The sequence below is a fragment of the Papilio polytes genome, unplaced genomic scaffold (genome assembly GCF_000836215.1).
Source record: "Papilio polytes unplaced genomic scaffold, Ppol_1.0 DF824303.1, whole genome shotgun sequence".
Taxonomy (NCBI): Eukaryota; Metazoa; Arthropoda; class Insecta; order Lepidoptera; family Papilionidae; genus Papilio; species Papilio polytes.
In genome coordinates this window covers 1,106,118-1,123,746 of record NW_013524901.1, presented here as the reverse complement: position 1 = coordinate 1,123,746, position 17,629 = coordinate 1,106,118, and the positions used below count along the sequence as shown (strand labels likewise).

Sequence of the window (17,629 nt, the reverse complement as noted above, 5' to 3'; positions counted from 1 at the left end):
GTCAAACTAAGATGAAAAATAACTTTTTAAAGCTTAAAAAAGATGCAAAATTTAACATTAATTAAAAACCTCGTCTATTGTTAATGTATTTAGGATTATTTCACACGAAGCTATATTGGAAAAATAATTTTAATGTAACAAAAAAGTGATTTTAAAGTAAGAATAAAAATGTACCCGGTATATCCAGGTGCGTAGCTATATGCAGCGAGGGCGGGGGCACACTTCGCGCGTTACATTCCATGCACCAAGACTTCCGCTCGGTGTGGCCCGGGCTTTAGTTCCGCGAATTGTCGCATTGAATATGTCGCCTCAGGGCGCTACAACTGCCGCGTAGGTTACTCGTGAGAATTTTTAAATTTAAAAATAATTAACTTTAACCTTGCTTTAGCGTGATAAAATTAAGGTACAAATTAGTGTAGGTTAATTCTACATTTCAATCTTCAGTCGAATATTGCTTTTTTAGGAAAAAAAAAATAACAAAATCTAATCATTTTATCACTATTCAGAACAGAGTAACCTACGTGCCAGTAAAATCATCTTAGGTATCGTTTAATGTATTTATTACTTAAATAAAAGGAAGAGTGATTTTTTAAAATAATTTATTTGTAAAGTAATAGTTTATATCGACCTGTACAGAACGCAAAGTTGACATTCGCTTGTCGCGGCAACACCGCCTTGTTGCAGGAGAGGCCACTGACGATGTGAGCAAATATATAAACAAGTATGTAAGCAATAATGTACTCACCAGTCGTGGTGGGTCGGGCCTTTCCTTGAATATTTATTATGCTTTATAGCGCTTGTAAGACAAGCGCACAGGTTGTCCTTTATAACGAAATAAGCTGTTTATAGATAACGTACAAAATGGGATAACTGTTTAACAAACTTATCTGGCCCGGTGATCATTATTGATACTAAAGTAATAGTCCTAACCACGATAACACCATTGTCCGCAGGCCAGATAAGTGTGTATAACTATAGGTCGTAATGGCCAAGTTTCTATCTGAATTGACTACAATAAAGTCGATCTTCTTAGTACAAATCTAAATGCAAATATAACTAAAACGTATAAAGATATGTGAGCGAAGTACTATACATAAAATTATTATTGTTAAAAAAGCCAACCGGTCAATTAGGACCTTATAGACTATACTGCTCATTTTTGTAATGCAAATATTTTGTTTTGTCTTTAAAATACTAGTTTGTGTACTAAACACACTAATAAATGATAAAGAAATCTAAACCTTTTGTAAATGTATGTATTCTAGTGAATTTATTTTCGTGTTCCATATTAAAATGCAAATTATATAAGGGTTCAAAATATTGTTAAGTTTGTAAACGCCATAAATAAAAGTACACAAATCCTTTGATTAAAATATTAACGTATATAAGTAAAGTTCTAATTATGTAAATTAATAATTTGGTGGTTGAGTCGAATGACAGTTTATAGATTGTATAGAATATTCCGTTACAACAGTTTTTGATTCACGTGTCAGTGACTTAGGCAGATTTTAGGGTAGATTTAGGGCAGGTCAATTTTATCTAGATCATAGAGAATTTTGACCATAGACAAGTTGGAAGTTCTTAGATAGTACGAGCGTAAGCTACTTTTGATTTCAGGCTTGGTAATTAATTTAAAATCATTATAATTTCATGTACATTTAATAGACAGGTATCACTACGGGTTGGGAACTCATCAGTTCTTATGGTCATCTTATTTGTTATGTGGAATGGCTAAGAGTGCTTCTGTTGTAGACGGACACGTTTCGACAATTTTATACGAATTATCGTAGTATTTTACGCTCTATTTATTAAAGTTAATATTTTACACGACACGTATATGTAAATAATGATGATACAACTTTATTTGATTTTGATGTTTTGTTTTTGATAAATTTTACGCCGAGTTTTGAAAACGGGCTGTGTTTATTTTCCGACTGGAATTTATTGATCCATTTCTATTATTTCGCTTATCGCTTTGCCGCTGTTATTTACATAGTGTTACACGAGTTGTTTACTAGACTTAGAGGCAGTTGCGTATTTTTATAGCAACTCGAATGCTCCTCGTAGAGTCGTTAAGTTCCTTTGTAAACGATTTTGTTTAATTTTAATATGCAATTAAACTACGGGCATTGTTAATGTGAATTATTCATATGTAAAACCGAACAAAACATCGCAGTCATAGTAGCATTTATTTATTTTTTACATGATCGAGCTCTCGCATTTAAAAGAAACTGTTGTTAATCAGCCTAGAAAGAATTAGCGGTCACAGTTCCAAATGGAAAGGTATATTTTGAATAATATATTTTTGTGATGGATGTTTTGAGGTTACACGGATACGCTGGAGCGACGGAGGCTCGCGGATGACTGTAACGGGGGATGTGGAATTATTCTTGCATTCATTGATTTGTATTTTCTGGGCAAATAAAGCGTTACGCATTATATGTTATTGTTTTATTTACTTATTTTATTCCTAGCTAAAAAAAAATCACGGAATGATTATTTAATAGAAAATTGTAACATACATGGTGCACTACGTAATGTCACGAATCACGTATACCACTGTATAAATAAAGACATCAGACTAGAAAGAACGACTAAAGAATTAACATAATAAGGCTTGTGATTCTACCTGATGTTAAGTGGTGATAGTATGGTCCAGATTGCGAGAGACTACAGGATGAGAGGGACGTTGGTTATTGATATTTGAGTTTATTAGTAATTTTGAAATAGAAGTATATAACGATGATCAAGTCAAAGTCACTTTTTTATTTCTAGATATTTTATTTGGCACATAAAATTGATTTAGATTTCCGAACGAAATTTAAAACAGCTGGTTGTGTTTTGATTTGACACTTTGACATTGACATTATATGACGTTCTGCTTCGATTTTTCTTATTCACGTTTTCATTAAATAATTTTGGAAAATGGAGGTGATCGATACTGATATCAGGCCATGGAGTGCTGAAGATGTAAAAGAACAGTTCGGAGATAGCCTCAGTCTCCTTCCTTCCAACGACAACATCAAAGAACTACAGACTATCTTGAGGGATAAGTAAGTGAGGTTATAATCTTTGAGATTACTTTGTTTATTATTATTTATTACTATTATATTATGTTCCTTATCTTATGGACGTAATAAATCGTACGATTTATCCATATCGATCAATATATTATGTATGTATGATACATTTTACGTAGATTAGGTCAATAACAATTATTGCAATTTTGTATTCTGCGATTATTACTACTATAAATATATATTTTATTACAAAAAAACAATTTTATATGAAAAAATCATTAGATCATTTATAGTTTACAATAGTTACATTAAAATATAGGCTTAACACCCAGAAGAACGCCACGAACAGATTATTACATTTTTGTAATAATTTTACAGAAACACAACACGAAGTGATTTCAAGTTTTATGCTGACCGTCTGATTCGTCTTGTTATTGAGGAAAGTCTAAACAACTTGCCCTTCACTGACTGTGAAGTGGTCACACCTACAGGAGCACTTTACAAGGGACTTAAGTATGGAGCGGGGAATTGTGGAGTCTCTATAGTGAGATCGGGAGAGGCTATGGAACAAGTGAGTTCCATCATATATACATAGTAACTCTGCATAGCTTATAAAACAGTGACCAGCATAAAAAACTAAATAATTGGACTATGGCATTCTTGTTTGTAAGTAATAATGTAAATGTCATCTGGTAAATGGTTCAACATGTTTGAAGTATCAAACATAAATTTCTAATCTAACTTAGTGTTTATCATACAATTTGATAGGACATGATGTTTGTAAGATACTGGTTACTAACCATGTCTGGGTGGTTTAAACCCTTATCTTATGAACATTTGTTTAAAATTACTTATTTATAGGTTATTATAGCATTATCTTACTAATATTATATTATAAATGTGAAAATTTAGATGGATGTTTGTTAGAGTTTGTAGCCTAAATGGCTGAACGGATCTTGACGAAATTTGGCATAGACATACTGGATAGTCTGGAAGAACACATAGGCTACTTACTTTTGTTTTTTTTTACTTCCACGCGAACGGAATCGCGGGCGAACGCTAGTTATTTATAGTTTTATGCAAATTAAAGTTTAAATTGTGTTTTCCAGGGCCTAAGAGACTGTTGTCGGTCAATCCGCATCGGTAAGATCCTGGTAGAGAGCGACACGGACACGCACGAAGCGCACGTTGTATATGCTAAGTTTCCAGAGGACATCGCGCGTCGACAGGTCCTGCTCATGTACCCCATCATGTCTACTGGCAACACTGTCAAACAGGTCTGTAAATTTGTGAATCTAGCTTAGTTTGATTTTAGCTTTGCTTTGTATTTTATGATAATCCATGAAGTTTTTTAGGTTATGCAAAGTTTATTCATTTACTTACTAATAATATGATTAATGCAAAAGTTTAGATAATGGATAAATTGATGGATGGATTTTTCATAAATGATTTTTCACAATGCTCACTTGAAATTCCGTTAACTGACATCTAGATTTTTACAACTGCTGTATCAGTATGATTTTTGAAATTTTAACTTTCAGGCAGTGAATGTGTTAACTCAACATGGTGTGAAGGAAGAACGTATAATTCTATCGAACCTGTTCTGCACGCCGGCGGCCGCGCAGGCCGTGGCGGAGTACGTGCCCCGTCTCAAGATACTCACCTCGGAGCTGCACCCTGTCGCACCCAACCACTTCGGACAGAAGTACTTCGGCACCGACTGATATGAGGATGATACTTCCTTATTTGGACATGTTTGATTTATGGTGTAATTTTTTATTTTCTATCTTGAATTTCGATATGATCGATGTGTATATATGGGTTTGACAGAAATGTTCTATCTGTGCGTTCCCTCCATAGATCAAATTCAAATTAAATTACAGATATCTATGGCCAAATGTTGCGTCATTTCGGCGAATTTAGCCGCTTGCTCATTTGCAGCCCTGACATAAATAGATATACACACAATAATTATTTTATGATTTAGTTTAGATATGTATGTTTTATATTATAGTCTATGTATGTTTACTTGTGCATATGATTTTCAAACATTATCATTAATATGAAGGATCTAACATAACAAAGCTATAATTATTCAGTTCTAATATGCTTTATTGTATTTTTTTCTTTAATTGAGGAGAAAATTATAAATATGTACTTAAGATGAGGCGTTCATCCCTAACAACATGTTTAAACATTATAAATGTGTTCTCAGTAATTTTTAATTATTATAAGTGTTTGAATGTATTAAATTCTCCAGAAAACTTTGAGTATATAACAAAAAAAAATCGACAGTGTTACCATGCCCTTATATCTGTGGCATTCAAAAATTATATAAAGATTTAAAATGCAAAGTCAGTTTTTCTTTTTGTGTAATTTTATCTGAATTTGTATGTAAATAGTTATAACTAAATGAAATCAAACAATGTATTCAAACGTAATGTATTTTTAAAGTTAACCAAAGAAAAATAATATTAAAATTAAAAAATTACTCTTTGCTTTGTAAGATATTCTTATAGTTAAAAGAATTATTTGTAAATGGTCAAAAAGATCTACAAAAATACTTGTTTTTAGCAAGTTTATTTATTAGGATGACTAAGGTATAAACTCCGTTTTGTGACATGTAAGGAAAGATCTCTGTAATCAATAAAATATTTTTGAATGTGTAGCATAGTGCCACAGATTATCTAATTTTCTTTACAGCATTATAATTAAAACTAAATTTTACATGTAAATACAGGACGAATGAATTTAAAAGTAAAATTAATAAAAATTAAAAAAAAAAATCGTTGGAAAAAGTGTAAATGAAAATGCATTTACTAATTCCCAATGTTTGAATTAAATCCATACTATGCCATATTGAAAAGTGGAGTTAAGAGGATTTTTTTTAATGTTAAGAGATCTTTTAAGTTTTACTGTGTAAATGTATTTATAAAAATTAATTATAATTGTGCTAAATTGTAAATTATATCAAATAATAAAAAATGTATACCAGCAGCCTTTGCAGCCTTTAAACATAATCAACTTTATTGCGTAGCTTTGTAATAGAACGTTGTAAATTTATATCTCAAGCTATTGTGACTTAGCTACAAGTTGTATATCTCTTTGAATATATTATGTAATAAATACATGAGGTTTTGATATATTTTTTATTTCCTATAACCATTAGATTATGGGCCGAATATTAATACGATTCTTAAACAATTCTCTTCGTAAGCGCCATTCACAATGTCAACATTTTTAATGTAATGGAGCTTATTAGACGTTTCAGTATTTGGTCTTATGACTACTAAACCTACAACTACGTTTTAGGGAAAGGTGAAATAATAACAACTCACAATTAAGTTACTTTTAATAGTTTTATTTAAGTTTCATAGTTTATACAATAACGTACGGGTACAGATTATATAAAGATTAATTAGATCAGATCACACAGCTAAGCGGTTTGTTTATATGTGTACACATTTATTATAAATATACTTTCAACATCTGAATAATTTAATCCTTAACAATAACCATTATAAAGTGATCCCCAAACATGTCGTGGTCATCTCGAAACTCCGATGTTACTTAACTTTAACACTAGAAAATATTATTATAATGTAAAAATATCGATAACATCTCAATTACATTATCGTAACAATGTCCTATTCGACAACGAAAATAGTTTTAATATTTTATTAGTAGAAACTAATCGACGCATGTCGCTTAAGTGTTAGGAAGCTCCGGCCGCCGGGCATATGGCAACATTACTACTACGCGACAACGCGACTGGCAACCCCGGCGGCCCCCTCCCCCTCCGCGTAATAAGTGCCTTCTCATAAAAATAAATACTTAAATATAACACGTACTATGTTTAAAATTTCTTACACTTATACAATGTTATGCATTATATCGACGAAAGGGCCGGAGTCGCGGGTACTCTGGCAATAAACATGAAAATATACCGCGGGTCGATGCAGGGCACGCGGGTGTAAATCTTTCAATGACAATGATCATTAAATAAAATATATATATTCTCGAAATTGACTTAGATATGTTATTAAGGCAACGTGTGAAATGCACTAGACGAATTGACAATATCAAAAATTATCTAAAGGTCTAAGACAACAGCCAAAGCGATATAATACGGCGATTAGCGATCGTAACTAATTACATAAATATGGCCTGCGTGGATGTATCGTAATTAGTAACAACAGTTAAAAACAAACAATATATATAAACAACTTAAATAAAAATTCGGTAAAATTAAGCGAAATTAAATACTTTATTTGTGCATCCACATTTTTTTATGATTTTCTTGTTTTCTTTATAAAAATATCGGTCGGGTGTTATTTAGGGATGACCTTTCGGAAATTGATTTTGTCGACAAGGTCTGGCAGGGAGCCGCGCGCGGCGCCCGCGCTGCCGTCCGCGCACCACTCTCGTGCGTTTGCGACTAACGGTAGGATCGTTTTGTCGCTGCACAAGCACAGAATATCGTAAGTATTCCATACATTTAGCGGTAACACACCGAGCTGTAAGCCTGCGAGTCGAAGCGAGGCGGATCTAAAGCTACCAAATTCTACCAAAAACATCTAAAAATATTTTATTATCTTGTAAATAGACAAGATGAAGATTTAATATACCTTGGTAGATTCATGCTTTTACATAAAGACTTATGGTCAAGGCATCGCATCACATTTGATAGCTCCTTACAATAGCATTAGTGCAACCATATATTGAAATGTTAGCTCTTATAACCGCCAACGAAGATGATTTAATGTTGAGATGTTAAGCGTTAATGACTATGCACACATGATTGGATCGTATCGCGAGAAAATCGTTGTCATTTTATATTTAGAGTCTCGTGTTGATGTTCGTTGTTCGCTGTGTAAATTTATATTATTATCCAGTAATAGTGTATGTTGTGTGTGTGTTGCGTACGGTCCGTGTGCGGTGTGCGGGGCGCGGGGCGAGGCGGGGTATTTACATGAGCTTCTGCTTGGCGCACTCAGGGCAGATGATGTCCTGTCCGTCGGTGATGAAGCCCTTGCCGACGAGCGAGGCGCTGCACTGCGCGCAGATGAAGCAGTCGTTGTGCCAGTGTCGGTCTTCGAACGAGATGAAGCGAGTGCCACCGATACCTGGAAATATCATGATATGATTTTAGTAAAGAAAATTTAAGGATATCTATTCTTTCTTTCAAAATAATGTGCATAGATATTATCTACCAGTAATGGGCTTGGTGCAGGATGTGCAGCGCTTAGCGAAGAGTTCGCCGAAGCAGTCAGCGCAGTATGGCTTGTCGTCGCGCGATGTGAAGCGCTGCCCCGCCAGCGACGTGTCGCAGTGCGTGCACGTGAAGCACTCGCGGTGCCACGGCTCGTTCTTGTATGTCACTCCTCCTTGAGTTATTATCTAACAAATAAAACACATACATTAAATTAATGAATGATTAATTAACTCGCGGTAACAAAATAGCAAACGTGTTTCTATTTGTACCTCGATTTATATAATCAGATTTTTTTTAAAGTACTGATTTAGTAAGTTAGCAGTGGCAGATCTAGAAGCAATTAATGGTAAACTAAACAAATTTATGTTATAAGTGAGTAATTGTGTTGAATGAAAGTGGCAGTGGTACCTTGTTGCACTTGACGCAGCGCGTGGCGAACTTGTCCTCGTAGCAGCCGGCGCAGTAGATCTCTTGCTCGCGCGGGATGAAGCTCTTGGTGCCGATGGGGTTCTTGCACACTACGCAGCAGAAGCACTTCTCATGCCACTGCCGGGTCTTGTACTCCATCTTCTTAGTGCCTGAACAACAAACAATATTTCGTTAGTTAATACTCATTTGCGGTTCTTTTACGTTCTTTTTCTAATGATTGCATATTAGTAGACAAAATGTCTGATTGCTTGTATGTATATTAATAGATGCCATTGTGAACTCGTAATTAACATTGTTACGGGTTACGTTTGATGAGCCGAAGTCAATACACCCTCGCTAATTGCTGAGAGGCCAAGGTTAAACAAGGTCGTTCTAACTAAAACATATCCACGATTGTATATTTAATATGTCTCATTGTTTGCGAATAATATGCATAATTGCATAGACACATTTAGGTAACAATGTAGATTTGACGTAAAAATAAATTTTGCAGTAACGTAATTAGACAATAATCTTTAAGTCATTAATCCATATTACCGTTATTAATAGACTATACATAATATAATTGAATGAGTGTCGAGTTAATTGAAACACGAGAGAAAACGCGCGGCGTCAATTAATGAAGTGCGGGAACTGGCCGCTAGGGGGCGCCTTGTACTACTTTACTACTACTAGTTAAATGAACGACAAAACCTATAAATTGTATTAAGATTTCAATCGATGCGGTAGATAATTTGATTCATACATAATTTGAAAATTCGTTGCACTAATTACATTATGAAAAGTATGAACTAATTCTAATAAACAAAAGTAAATGCAGTCCTTTTAAATCATAGCGTTGAAAGAACAGCAGACTGATTGCATTCACCATACAGAAATGCTTTTTCATTGATCGTATAAAACATATCTGCAGCTAGAGGGGGTGCGCGCTCAGCGAGATATACCTCGAACAATAATATAATGCAAATTCACCGCTGCGCTGTCGAATCGTTTCAGACATCATCCACCATTGATAAAGGCTCGCACACAAAGACCTTTTATCTTTTGCTACCTATATTTGAACAAAGACTTTCTACATTCAAGAGAAAAGAGTCTGAAATACGAGTAAATGCATGGGTGAATACTGTAAACAATCGTTTTCTTTATTCATTTCAGGTTAAATGAATTGAATGAATAGTATTATGGAGATAATAACATGTCCAAAGCAGAGAAAATAGGTATTCATTTCGCATTACATTTTCTGTTAAAATTACTTCTATTAAAATGAAACAAAAGAAATTGGGAACCTACACCTTTACGAAATCTGTTCAATAATTCTTTGTAAAGTAAGAAGTTATTATGTATATTTATGAGTTGTGTCAACTTTATACCCTTCTAATATGTTTTTAAGATAAGTAAATCATTGTTTACGTGCAAGTAATAGCATTGTGAACGCGCCCTTATCGCCGTGCTGCTGTCGTGTCGTGCTGTCAATATATCGGAATTGTTTTCACGTCCTTGACAGAGTTGAAGCTATGCATGTGACAACTGCCAATGGAACCCCGATATTTCAATATACCACGCGATATTCCCCTTTTCAAGGTTCATTCCGCTTTGCAAGAACCCTATGATAATTTACTTCGATTTTATAGTTTATTTGTATTTACATGCACACATGGTACTCAGGGGTCGCTGCAAAGATTTTAGAGAAGCAACATGTTTTAACAGCGCAACTTAAAATAATTGATTTCTATAAAGTAAATGAAAAAAAGACTGATTAATTTAATCATTTTAACGATACAAGTGTATAATTACTAATAGAATTAACTCTTAAATGCTTTAAAAGCTTTAGAAAGTGAACCTTGATGAGCGAGTTTGCTTTTAGAGAGGCTTACTTTCACTTAGCGTTGCAATTCAATTTTGTCTAATAACACTAACAAGTTAAAAGCATTACGAAAACTACTAGAAATAAAACGATAAAACAATTCAGTAGAAAAAGGGTTAAAACCAAATATTAACTAGGTTTTAAGAGCGTGGATGGCTTGTATTTTATAGAAAAACAAAACCAACAATGTATTTTTATTGCGTCTGTCAATTTCGTGCAAATCGATTTATACCATGAAAACATTTTCCAAGTCAACCGTACATGGGAAAAGGTATTAAAGTTTAATGGGAAAACTTATTGGATCGAATACCAGATAAAGTTTTGTGTAGAACATCGCGTGCTGCGAACTATAGCGACTTTTGTTGTACAATGACACATCGTAAATGTTCATACAGGACTTTGAACCTCGTATACAAAACGTATGTTTTCTCAAACTTTTACTACGTTTATGTCTTAGATACTCGTATAAAGATTCAATAGAATAAAAAGCGTTTGCAAAGGCAAAGCAAAGACAATTTCACAAATTTCTAAATAATACTCAAGCGAAAAATTAGGATATAAGTCGATAAAACAAAACATAGTTATGTAGAATTTCTGTCTACTGCATTAGACTCACTCGTCGGTACTTTTTATCCATAATGTCCGATATGACATAATAGCTCAATATAAATGCGATCAAGGTTTGAATTTTTTCATTATCAAGTTTAGACATCGTATAAGTGTCGAAGGCTGCGTCAAACGGAGCAGTAGGTCGCATGATGTCAGCTAAGACGCGTGGGCACAGTACACAGGGCAACGCAAGTTTCTTTACACATTATACAAGCCATATTGGTCGCTTACGTAATAATCATTGAGTGCTTATTTGAATACACCAGTGTACAAAACAAGGAGATTAAGCGTGTAAATATTTTTGTTTGTTGCTTACTTTGTTTTGGAAGATGGTCTTTAAGGCGGGATTTCAAAGTTATTTAAATAATTTATGGTAAATATATTCAAGGCGGCTGAATGTCTAAAGTAACAAATCTATTTATAGTACATGCGTATGAACTGAAAATCCACTAGATTACTGTAAAAATAAGACTCATAAATGAACATTTTTTAATATAGATGTATAAGCTTTGACTTGTAAAAAACCGCACGATGTTTATCTTCGCATAAATTATGCTAAACAAGACAATTGTGAAGCAACTAGTGCACATGTTTATTAATGGATTACGTATTCGTCTTTACAAAGTACCATAAATATTACAACTATAGTCTTACTGGTAAGAAACCATTCAACAAACCTGTTCAACGGTTCAGTAGTTTTAGACAAAAAATATTTTGAGTCTGTGTTTAAAAAACGAGATAAAAACTAGTTATTCAAGCATCATAATATCATTGCAAGGGACGTGATTGTTAGTGCATAAGTATGTCGTATATATGTAATTCATGTATGTTCTGTAATAAATACAACGCAGTTCTTGCGATAAAGAAAATTAGCAACGCATTGTTCTTGCACTTAACGTGGTCTATCGGAAAAATTCTTCCATTTATAATCTGTTACGTATTTTTCTTGCTTACAATTTAATTTGTGTAATCGAATTATGAAGTAAAAAGAGTTTTATAATTACAAATTACGATATTTAAAAGTATTTTATTAGAAAGCATACTTGAATAAGAGATACTTTTACCTATTAAATTAGTGTGTCAAATTACACTCGTGTAGTTATTTTGCCGTCGAAGTTGAAGGCAGTGATCGATGTTTGTGCGCAAAGGTTGCCCGACAGATGGCGTGCGGTTCACCTCAACCTTCCGCCGTCACGCATGATTAGCCTTACCAGTAAGGGCCACGAACACCCATATATGTACTTGGACAAGTACAATTAAAGAAAGATTTATTGTTATTTTTTTGCAATACTGGCGACTCATAATTCACGTCTTGCAGTTATGACTCAAAAACAAATTGAATGCAATGTCCATTATTTTATTTTATTTATTATATTTCGTACTTAAATCGTACTGACACGCCATTGTTTACTTATAAAGTTAATTTAAACGCTGCGTAATATTTATGATTAAAACGTTTCGCACACAATAGCATTTTTGTTAACATCTATACATATTCTATATATCTGTATTTAGTACGTGAAAATAATAATGTAATTTGGCATTACTGTTAGAGACGAACAATAACTGTCGCCAAATTTAATTGGCATTGAAGTGGTAAATAATAACGTAGTAACGCAACATCTACAATTTCTCAAATTATTATGTTTGCCGACAGATGTTTCAACTATTTCAAAATTAATTATATTTGTAACTAAATAGCATTAACTAAATTAAAATAAAACGAATCAATTGTAAACTTTTATTTAAATGGCCGTCAAATTCTTGTTAATATATGTAAATTCATTAGAATTCACTATAATTTCAAACGGCTTAAAAATAATGTAACAAGTTATAACCCTTAATTAAAACATTAAAAATCAGTTTTAAATTATCAATAGTCTATGGTCTACTAGGCCGTACGTCAATTACATTGGTATTACAAATATTCAAGTGAAAGGTGTTCAAAGCTGAATTACTAGAAACTCGTACCCTCGGGACCTCCCACGCCCCGCCACGATTTTATCTAAATAAGACAAACTGCCATGGACCAACCCACACTTGAACATGTTTGAGTATTGACAACGGATTATTGCGATAAATGTTTAATTACAAGTTTGTCATACTTAATCAATACTAGAATACTCTCTTAGTGAACGTTACAAGTAGTTTCCTAATGAGTATCTCAAAGTTCAGTGGTAACTTAACCTAAATTTTCTTATTAGAGCAAATAAGATCTGTAAATCATGTCCTATGAAAATTAAGCTTAAATCTTGTTACATGGGAAAAATATTGAGAACGGTACTCAAAATTAATTCTATCCTAAATAAAAGTTTAAAGTAATTAGTGGCTGAAGTTTCATTGCTTTGTTAGTTTTGAACGATAAGAAAATAAAAAAACAATACTTAATTACAGCCGTTCGATTAATCAGAAACCATGAACTTGCGTCAATCCGAGCTTATCGGTGCCACACTTGTTCAATTATTATTTCATTATTAGCGTAACGCGATGTTAATTATAATACAGCTAATACAAATAACAGCCTTAATGGCCTTCCTTTAAATCTGAGGACATCTTATGCTCATATAAATCTTTTCCCAAAACGATATTTGTATATAATTAATTACTTAGTCTACAAAATATCTATAAAACATCAAATGATTTACAAATTAAGTAAAAGAATACAGCAATAAAACATAAAAAGGCAAACATTACAATAAAAATATGATTCAAATTTTGTTTAGATGAACGATTTCGAATAGCCTCGCTGTTCGTACCGTTATGAACGCAGTCACGACAGATTATATCCAGACCGTAAACTGCTGCTTTGAATCAGCTACGACCAAAACAGCATTCATTTAAATGGAAATTGCTTTTCCAAAGAAACAACTTATCCTTCGTAAATTTTTACGTGGGAAATTAAAACGAAGCTTGTAATATTCTATTGAACATGTGTTTTATTTTTTTAATTGAAAAATAGGTTTACTTTTTAGAAGAGATCTTAAATCGTAAAACTTCGAATAAGACACTTTGTCCTAGTGAACAAAACAAACTTTTACAAAGATAAATAACAAATGAAACGTTTATTTCATACGCAGCTTTTAATCCTTGAATACTAATTAACGTTGTCGGCATATTTGCAAAAGCAAAATTTTAGGTCAAGGTCCGAAATTGTGGGTTGGCATTAATTGACGTAATGCTCGTAATATTTCATGCATACAAGTTGCACAAATAAATGATTTACTCTTCGAATTGCTTTCAAGATTGTTTTCCTATAAAGATAACAAGTTATAGCGTATTTTATAGTTCCTACAATGAAAATTTTCCCGATAAACGCCAGATTATAAGAAAAATCTTTTGTTTTTCCTTGTTTTAGTTAGATTAAATCATTGTGCAAATAGATTTGTAAGCTTCAATTCCTTCCTCTTTAGTGTAATATTTCTCAATCGACAATTTCCGGAGGGTTCTGACAATATCCGGTTTGAAGCCGGCAACTAAGTATATACAAACGATTGGGTATATGTATGTAAACGAGTTCTTGTTGTTGTATTATAAAACTACCCCACAACAAAATAATTATGGAACTAATTATAAATCGGTAATAAATTAACTCAAAATTTGTGTCAAAGCATGTCAAGGTGCACCGCGTCAGATGTAACATGGTGTGACACCAGCAACGCAGCGTGTCACTGGCGCAGCTCGCGTGGAAAATGAGCGCACGGACAACAAACTGTTATAAAATTGTAAACGTAATAGTACTCTAATCTATATGGACAATTAAAAACAAAAGAACGGGTGGAATAAACTTGTGATCTCTTATGAGCAGTTTTATTTATCCATTGGTTAGTGTAGTTCGATAACTTCATGAAATGCGTTTCCGAACTACATAACTAGAGTTTTATTCCGTTAAAACTTAGTTCAACTTAACACTAATGAATTACTAGGTAACGATAAATTAAATTGAAACTTCAGCAACCTTGCATTAAACCAATAATTTGCATAAAACTAATCTAGTGGGATGTTAATGATTATAATGTAGTGGTAGATACTTTTCTAACTTTGGTTTTCCTGAACTCGGGAACACTATACTCAGGGTTCAAGGCTCGTACCTATTTGAGGTTCAAATAATAAAATCACGTCAGGGTACACAAGTGTCCCAAACACGCACGGTGTAAAATCGATACGCAAATATTTGCTAACGTCCGTTCTAAATGAATACAGTATGTTAGTTTTGTTAATGAACATTTAGGCTGGACTTTGCCTTCCTTGTTGAATGACACTAATTGAATGGAACGATTCGTTTAGTTGTTTAAATACAGCGTGTTAGAATAATTGATATTAAAAAAAAACTTTTGGTACATCCATGTTTCATGTTATTCATTTTGATATATAGAATTACAAATTGTTTATACTCTAAAGTTTGCTCATTTAACGAGGCTCGTTATAAAGAGATTTGAAGTATGTAAGGTTCTGCTTGCAGTGCGGAGGGATTTCCGCGTGCCTTTCAATTTATCAAGTGTAGGTCGTCTAGTCAGCCTAGGGCAAGGAATGTTTTAAGGGAGACATTCGAGCGTTATTTGTATGTTTTACCTTGTTTAATAAAGTAACTGCAACTTTTACCCACCTTATTGAGGGAAATTATTTTCGCGTGCCAGTTTTATAATGTAGGTTTATATTTCAAGTATTAAGTTACTTATATTCTATTTGTGTAATATAAACGCGTTAAAATGCCTTTTAAACTATTGTATGATTTAAAGTTTTAAAAATACGAATTGATTCTTTAATATTTTTTTATAACTGTATTTTACTAAAAGAATACGAACCAGGCGGTAACATTAAAGTCTCGTCTATATTCCGATCAAGCCAGCGTAGCGAATTAACAAGTTTTGGCAACAACTTTGTTGCTGGATTTCCGAAACAACTCTAATTGCTTTCGAATTGTTTGAATACAAAGTTTATTGAATTAAAAAGTTTTAAAGAACAAAGATGAAAATAACTGGAAAAGCTTTTGTAAAATATTGAAATAGATTCAGCATTAGTAAGGAAGGTAATTGAATCTAAGTTGGCAATATTTTCCTATTCTAGTATACAAGTGTACGATCTCTGTAGAATCCAAGAACATAATATTTAAATACTAACATCAATTACATCTTTCAATAAGTCTTTCGCTTGATATTTTAGATTTAGCTCAACCGTTTAGCTTATACAAGCTTATCGCGATAAACGAAACTCGTTTTAGAAAGTTTAACTTTCTGCGAAACGAAGCTTTTGTTGATAATTTTAATAACAGCTAGTCATAAAACGCACTTAGATATTAAGATAAATTGAAAGTTTTTATAGAAAGAAATTATAAGAAACGACCCGCAGCCGTTCAGATAATCAAATATTGTTTGGTGAAAAGAGAGCTTTTTACTATTGAGAATTATATACAAGAAAGAAATATTTTCTCTAAGTAATATAGATGTAGAAGTGAAATAAAACCTGCAATAGTTTTTCTGGCATCGCCTTGTAAGCACTTGTCCCGTAGTGCACAACAGAATTTCTTGTTTTCCCGCTCGGCGGTCGCGTTAGGCAGGAACATGGACAGTATGGCTACATCCTCATTATTCTCCCTCGCCCTTCGTATCCTCTCTTGCCCTACAGTTTTAGTAGTTAGGTGCAGGCGAGATTTGAAATCGTCACTCAAAACGTCCGCAGACATTTTCCCGCCGTTTAAAAAAAACTTTTTAAATTTAATACCGATTAAAAATTACACAGTCGTTTACTTTTAATTATCAAAAATGTGAAAACCGTAAAATTTAGCGTTTGATTGACAATTTTAGTGTCACAGATGAGAAAAGCGCGGGAATTTACGAATGGAATGTTCGAGTAATGGCCGTGCAGGCTTCGCGGCTGGCGGTGCGCTACTGGCTACTGATGCGAGGGGCACAACACAGCGCTCGCCTACACCCGGCACTGGCAGGCTGTGGATTAACTTAATTGATCGCACACGATAACAGCTCCTTTAGAATTTCCTTTACACGTCGCCGGTGCTAAATAATGACAGGGGACTTTAATTGAACGGATCTTACATACAATTTGATGACACAATTTGTTTACAAGGATATTTAAAACATGACCTATAGATATTTATTTAAATTAAAAAAATAGAGTATCTGCCACAATCAGAGACATAAATGGCGTCCTTTAGTGAAGATTTACGTTGAGAAATCTATATTACTTAACCAGAAGCAATGTTGTCTTATATGAGTGACTATTAAATATGCATTAATTCGACAATAAAAGAAAATATAAGTTAATACACGGAACAAAGTTCATGTTTGTATTTGCGTATGTATATTGGTAGGGAGAGCAGACTGTCATTTTTTTACCGCGGGGTCCGCGCTCTCGATGGTTCATCATATTTTTAAGTGGTCTGGGTGACTACTCGGGAGTTTTATAAGCGTTAATACTTTTTCGTACGATTTCTATACGAAATAGTAAAAACAAGTGTATTTAGGAAGTGTAATAATG

At 33.4% G+C, this 17,629-nt stretch overlaps 2 protein-coding genes across 3 annotated transcripts in view; one reads left to right on the top strand and one right to left on the bottom strand.

Annotated features, from left to right (window-relative positions):
• The first annotated feature begins 2,851 nt into the window (after positions 1-2,851).
• LOC106101233 (uracil phosphoribosyltransferase homolog) lies at positions 2,852-6,159 on the top strand. Its single transcript, XM_013280397.1, has 4 exons — positions 2,852-3,053; positions 3,399-3,591; positions 4,130-4,297; positions 4,562-6,159. The coding sequence occupies exons 1-4, from the start codon at positions 2,926-2,928 to the stop codon at positions 4,742-4,744; spliced, it is 672 nt and encodes a 223-aa protein (XP_013135851.1). The 5' UTR covers positions 2,852-2,925; the 3' UTR covers positions 4,745-6,159.
• Positions 6,160-6,364: 205 nt separating this feature from the next.
• Positions 6,365-17,629, bottom strand: part of LOC106101197 (four and a half LIM domains protein 2-like) — a 92,511-nt gene continuing 81,246 nt past the window's right edge. For both annotated transcript variants that reach the window (XM_013280360.1, XM_013280351.1), the window contains exons 9-11: positions 8,644-8,813; positions 8,234-8,420; positions 6,365-8,146 (exon numbers count right to left, since the gene is read on the bottom strand). In XM_013280360.1, the coding sequence (XP_013135814.1) occupies positions 7,989-8,146; positions 8,234-8,420; positions 8,644-8,813 (515 nt within the window). In that variant the 3' untranslated portion in view covers positions 6,365-7,988. The remainder of the gene's footprint in view (positions 8,147-8,233; positions 8,421-8,643; positions 8,814-17,629) is intronic.

Coding starts and splice junctions, on each gene's coding strand:
- LOC106101233 (XM_013280397.1), top strand. CDS start 2,926: ATGGAGGTGATCGATACTGATATCAGGCCATGGAGTGCTGAAGATGTA. Junction 3,054..3,398: donor CAGACTATCTTGAGGGATAA/GTAAGTGAGGTT, acceptor ATAATTTTACAG/AAACACAACACGAAGTGATT. Junction 4,298..4,561: donor CTGGCAACACTGTCAAACAG/GTCTGTAAATTT, acceptor TTTAACTTTCAG/GCAGTGAATGTGTTAACTCA.